The sequence below is a fragment of the Lutjanus erythropterus genome, chromosome 4 (assembly GCF_056507025.1).
Source record: "Lutjanus erythropterus isolate fLutEry1 chromosome 4, fLutEry1.hap2, whole genome shotgun sequence".
NCBI lineage: Eukaryota > Metazoa > Chordata > Actinopteri > Lutjaniformes > Lutjanidae > Lutjanus > Lutjanus erythropterus.
The window spans coordinates 19,164,345-19,170,344 of NC_139320.1; the positions used below are offsets into that span (position 1 = coordinate 19,164,345).

A 6,000-nucleotide genomic window follows, 5' to 3' on the forward strand; every position below is an offset into this window, starting at 1 on the left:
TTTGCTACTGTTGATAGTGCAAAATGGAAAGTGTGTTTTCAACTACAGAGTCTGCTGTATTCTGAAAAGTGCCTGTGTGTGGGTGTGTGTGTGTGTGTGTGTGTGTGTGTGTGTGTGTGTGTGTGTGTGTGTGTGTGTGTGTGTGTGTGTGTGTGGCAGATGGGGGGTGGTACTTATTTGTTCATATTTGTGAACTGATTCAGTCGCTTGAACAGGCTGTTCATTTTGATCTAATCCCTGGGAGAAATAACTGCCATCAAAATGTATTTTCATACTGACAACAATCAACACTAAACAAATGCATCAGCAAAATAATGTAGCAGTGTCAGTAAAGAGTCTCCCTGCTCATACGACATCTAGAAGTATTAAGCCAAAGGCAACTGGACTCTTGAATTCTAAAAAAAAACAGAAGGAAAATGACAAAACTGGGTGCTTTAAAATGCTAATAGGACAAGATACTAATAGCTCCTCACAACACAACTAAATGGATTTTGACTCCAAAGTATTCGCTAAACTAAGAATTTAAAACCAACACATCAAACAATATGCCAACACCCTTAACAGGCACTATAGAAAATCCTTCTCATTGGGACTGAAAGACGCTATATTGTCTTTGATGATCTTGTCACAGAAATAACAAACATTTCACAAGTTAAATGTGGAAACTAGGCCACTCGTATCCGCAGGGAAAGCTGAAGAAAAGGTGCAAAAGCCCCTCCTCTCACCGTGACATTAGACACCGTATCAATTTGGCATCTACATCTATTTTAGAGCACATGCTTGATGTCATTAGTGATGTTATGCATTTACAGCGCGACAGAACATTATGTAACTCAACAGCTGGGTGAGCAAGGCATATATAGTGGGTCGGATGTTTCCAGTTTAGAGCGATGTGCCACCCGAAATCTGTCTCTGAGTATCATACACTCAGGTCCTGTAAGCTTTAGGCCTGTAGTAAACCAAATAAACTGACTGAAGTTCGACTGGATCGACTGAAGTTCTTCCTGCTCTTCAAACAATCGTTTGGACGATTGGATTGGACAGGGAAAAACCTGCATGTTATCTTTAGAATGCACTGTACCCTCCTGCACTGTACCCGGTAGTGGAAGTGGGTGCTAATCAAAGTTAAACAGCATTGGCAAGCAAATGAATTTCCTGCAGTTCAGCCATTTATTTTACACACATTAGGTATATCATTACCTTCAGGACATGTCTACCAAGTAAATTTAGTGTTGCATACAGCATTAACACACAAACCAACACACACACACCCGCTTACGCATACAAACAAAGCTGCTAAGCATTAATGCAGCCAGTGCCCCAGCCTGTGGGAATAGCCACATTAGGAGCAAAATGCTAACATGCTGAATTCAACAGGATAGCCCACAAAATAAACAATAAAACACCATAAAACATGACAAAACTTAGAGCTTTTGACTTTTAAGTCAGGTCACAGTCAGCCAGTATCCATCATTTAGTGAGCTTGAACTATAACCAGCCCTCACTGAAGAAGCAGTCCAGCAAAGTAAACTCCACACACTTACATTTTCATCAAAAATAAACTTTTATCTTCTCAGCTCTTCTGTCCTCTGAGGCTGGGGGCCCATGTAGTAATTTGTGCTAGTACACTGACATGGTGTCATTTAGTTTGGAGAGGTAAATGTTCAGTAAATAGCCTACACAGTCACTCAAAAATACAACACATCAGGTCTGCTTATGTCCGACCCTGCAACAATAATGGATTAAGAAGCATTTCTCTCATTATTAAACACCAGCAACTGTCCAGCCAGTGAGAATTTGGTTGGACAAGAGTATTTCAACCAACCATAGGCTTGAATGTGGCTGCGAAAAGTTGTAGCTGTAGTTAGCTTGTGGCTAATTTGAGAACTAAAAGTCTAATTAACCAAACACGATACTCCTGAGTGAACTGGTGACAGTCATATGAAAGCAGAAAGTAGTGAGAAATGTAAATTAATAGGCATCTGTCTCCTTAAGAAGGGATGGTTGACAAGTTTCTAGGACTACTTAAATGCTAGTTTCGTGTCTCACATGTAGTATAGCATCTGTGTTCTTCAACACTTTTCTTCTTTCTTCACAACCCAACCAAGCATGACTGAAGTGGGGTAACTGGAGAGAGAGTGGATTGTTGAGTCAGGTTGTCAAATTACAAGCACTTTAAAATAGCGGCTTGAACATGGTTGATTGTCTCACTCCCAGGTTGTGAAATTCTTAAGAACTGGCTAAGTGACTCAACAATCAACTAGCTTACCAAAGGCCAAGTCTCACATCACACGCTAGATTTTCTAAAGCCTAAAAACAGAGCCAGAAGTCTAGTTTTCTCTCAGAACACTTTAATTATATAATGCCTAAAAATTATTATGGAAATTTTGCCAATGGGCCTTAAATAACCTGCCTACCCCAGCTTTAATGGAAAGCACACTTATTTTGCATGATATTTATGCTAATGTTGAATTCACAAGAGAGAAGATAGTGGCTTGCTAAGAGCCAATGAGCATCTCTTGTTACCACTAAACCTAAGATTCATACTTTACAGTAACAATGGGATATCTCAGTTGTGATTAATTATGTTTTTGTAAATCTTGTTTATTTATTTCATATCGTCTTTGTTTCACAGCAGGTGAAAATATTGTTTTGTGTCTGCAGCTCTGCTTTCTCTGCTGCCCCTTTTTTTATTGCAGGAAAAACAGATGTAATAACAGTAATAAGGACTCTGTTCTGTGTAGATGAATCAGTTTCAGGGTCTGTGTGTTGTGCCTGCTGTCTCACTAAAAAAGGCTCACAGGGACTCTTAATGGAACAGCCATCATGTTATTAGTTGCACCTGTGATTTTGCTGCTATATTTCAGACTCACACCTGTGTGGCACCAACAAACAAACAGACAGGATAGAAAATCCATATCTGACACAGCAGTTGCAAGACTGAGCTGCCAAATGTTCAGTTTTTGTTTTTTTGTTTTTTTGGTTTTTTTTTTTGTTTTTCGTGACTTGCTTGTTGGCAAAAAGACACCTCTGATACAGCATGTATTTTATCAGTAAAACAGATCATACTTCATAAAAGTACTAAAACTTTCTATTTAGATAAGTGTTGTTTCCCTCACTATTGCTTTCACAAACACAGGTGTGGGTCTTAGCCCTTTCTGTGTGTCTATATAACCATGAATAATTCACTGATGCTGTCTCTCTTTCTCCTTTACACCTCTTTCCATCTGTGTGTGTGTCTTTGTTTTACTGCTTTGATTGTGTGTGTGCTTGTTCCATTTCATACCTTGTGCATGTGTGTTGATTTTGTGTGCATGTGGACACCTGCGCTTATCCGTACCTGTGACAGGGATGACATGTCAGGCACGGAGTTCCTACCTGGACACCGAGGTGCTTTGGGGCTACCGCTTCACGCCGGTTCTGTCCCTGGAGAAGGGCTTCTACGAGGTAGATTACAACAACTTCCATGATGTCTATGAGACCAACACCCCCACGTGCAGCGCCAAGGAGCTAGCTGCGAAGCTTCGGGAGGGGCCGCTATTGCCCCAGCTTTCGCTGCTCAGCCCTGAGCCCAAAATTCATACTTTTGACACCCTGGACCGCACACCCAAACCGGACCCACTCAGCCGGGATGAGGACAAGGAGGAGAGAGATTCAGGGGGTGACAGAGGAGAGACCAATGGCTCAGCTGCTGCTTTGGAGGACCCGCCCCTTGCTGATGGACTGCCTGACTGATGGGGCTGATCAGCTAAAAAGCCAGGAGAGACTGGTCGAGAGGACAGGACAATATAATGCTTCATTTAGTCAATGGCCAGCTTGTTCCATTGCAATGCTTGGAGATACAAGACATCCATCTCCAGCCCCCGACCCATGCAATACTAGAGTGTCAATCTATAGTATAGATTGGTTTTGTAGACACGTAAGTACACATACACAGACACACACCTACAGTATCTATATCTACACATAAAGGTTGGTGGTTCAGATTGTCTTTTTATAATCGTAATGACCACTTACTGCTATAACAGCTCAAGTTGTATAATATAAACTTGAGCTAAAACCGGTAGCCATGACAAGAGTACCATGGGCTTATTATGGATACTCCAATATTCTCATTTTAGAGTGTGTTGATTCAGCTTCATTTGATCAGAGTATCAGTCTCATTACTCAGCTAATGTGTCTGACAGCAGCTTCTGCGTGGTGATGGAACCTTGTTACTAATTATTTTTTAAAATGTGGGGGCTTATTATTTACTTTCTCTGTCAGTGTTGTTATTATTCTGTGTCAGAGACCCAATTCACTTAGGAGGAACTGTATAAGGCTTCTAGATTGCATAGACAAGAGAAGTTGTAGGAAATTGTTCTATAAAAGGCGATGTGTTCTGGCAACCACTGTCCAATTTTTTTTTGTTGTTTGTTTGTTTTTATTCATGCCTTCCTTATGGTTGTACTGTCATAAATACTCTCATTGTGTGTGTCTGTCTCCCCAAATACTAGGAGCCTTGACCCAAAAGAAACCAGTTAGTACCTCATTTTATACTCATTTTCAGCAGGGATGCCCAGATCGACCAGCCGCCGATCATTATCAGCCCATATGTCAAAAATATGAGGAGCTCGGGATCAGTGCTTTCTAGTCACCACAAATCCAAACCGGAGGAGCACTTCACCCAATGTGAACAAGGCTTTTATTGTGAAACATTTGCAGGGATGTGTTGTGGAAGACTTGCAACTCCGCTCTCATTCATTTCTTATTATGGGAGCAGCTGAGTCACCTGTGACACCCAGTGGTAAAATTCAGTATTACCATTCCAGTTTATCAAACTGACCTACAACACTGCTGTACCAGCTGCTATAACAAAACAAAAAAAAAACATTTATCATATAGATGATCACCAATCAGGATCGGCGGCAAAAAAAAAGAAAAACATGATTGGGGCATCCCTAATTTTTCAGGGTTTGAAATTAACAATGAAAACTAAGGGGGAAATGCTGGTAACGGCTGAAGAGTGCTACTGACCGACTATTTTGAAAAATGTCTTAACTGGTTAAAGATTTACTTCCCTCGCCACTGCAGCAACTAAAAATTCCAAGCCCTTTTCTTGGTATGTAAAGCACAATTTCCCACGAGGGACCTCTCCCTGACCTAACCAACCAGCTTGCCACCGCTACTGGCCGATGCATGTCAGTCCTAGTTAAAAGTGACATTCAAATGTAGATTCAAATATTTATGCTCAACCGCTATTTGAAATGTTCTTGATTTTGTATACACCACACACATGAATATTTCAAATGCTCCACAAGCAAAATGAAATACTCCATGTATCCTTTTATGTTTGTTTTGTTTAGTTTTTAAATATTTAAACGTTATTCAACCTTGTTATTTTTCAGCTACATAAAAGTCTAGTGATGATAGGAGCAGGTTTTCTGTCTAATCTCATGAGTTTAGCGTCTGGCCAGCCCATCGCCTGCAATACTTGCCTTCTGTGTGATTATATCCCCTGAACTTCACCTTTAGCTTTCACCTTATGATTTGAAGTCTTCTGAGTCCTCCCACACTTGATTCACTCTGCACTGTGGCCCTGTTCCACAAACCGCCCTTGGGTCTTTTGCTTAATATAGTTCATGGCCCTTGTGACTACTGTTTTAGAAAGCCAACACTTGTCCTGTGAGGGCTATAGCCTAAAGTATTTATTTTGTTTTAAACTTTTCTTTGAAAAGACACGTCAGAGCTTGCATGCATGAATCAACCCCTATGCGTCCAATTGCTGAGTAAGTTTAATACAGTAAGAAATACAGGGTATTTTCTAGGCATGCAAATGATGAGATTTCTACAATATATTATCAGATAATGTATTAATATTCAATTATCGTTTCTTGAGAGAAATATGAGATTACTGATCTCAAAATCTCCCACTCCCCAGTTTAATGTTTGTTTTTTGTTTTGTTTGTTTTTTTTACAGATGCTTATCCAATCTATGTATTTATTTTCACTGTGACATTT

General features: G+C 40.3%; 1 protein-coding gene across 1 annotated transcript in view; it reads left to right on the forward strand.

Moving 5' to 3' along the window:
• Nucleotides 1-4,906, forward strand: part of kcnj5 (potassium inwardly rectifying channel subfamily J member 5) — a 29,819-nt gene extending 24,913 nt beyond the window's left edge. Inside the window, exon 4 of the mRNA XM_084717216.1 lies at nucleotides 3,350-4,906. Within this exon, the coding sequence (XP_084573342.1) occupies nucleotides 3,350-3,735 (386 nt within the window). The 3' untranslated portion in view covers nucleotides 3,736-4,906. The remainder of the gene's footprint in view (nucleotides 1-3,349) is intronic.
• Nucleotides 4,907-6,000: the final 1,094 nt, after the last annotated feature.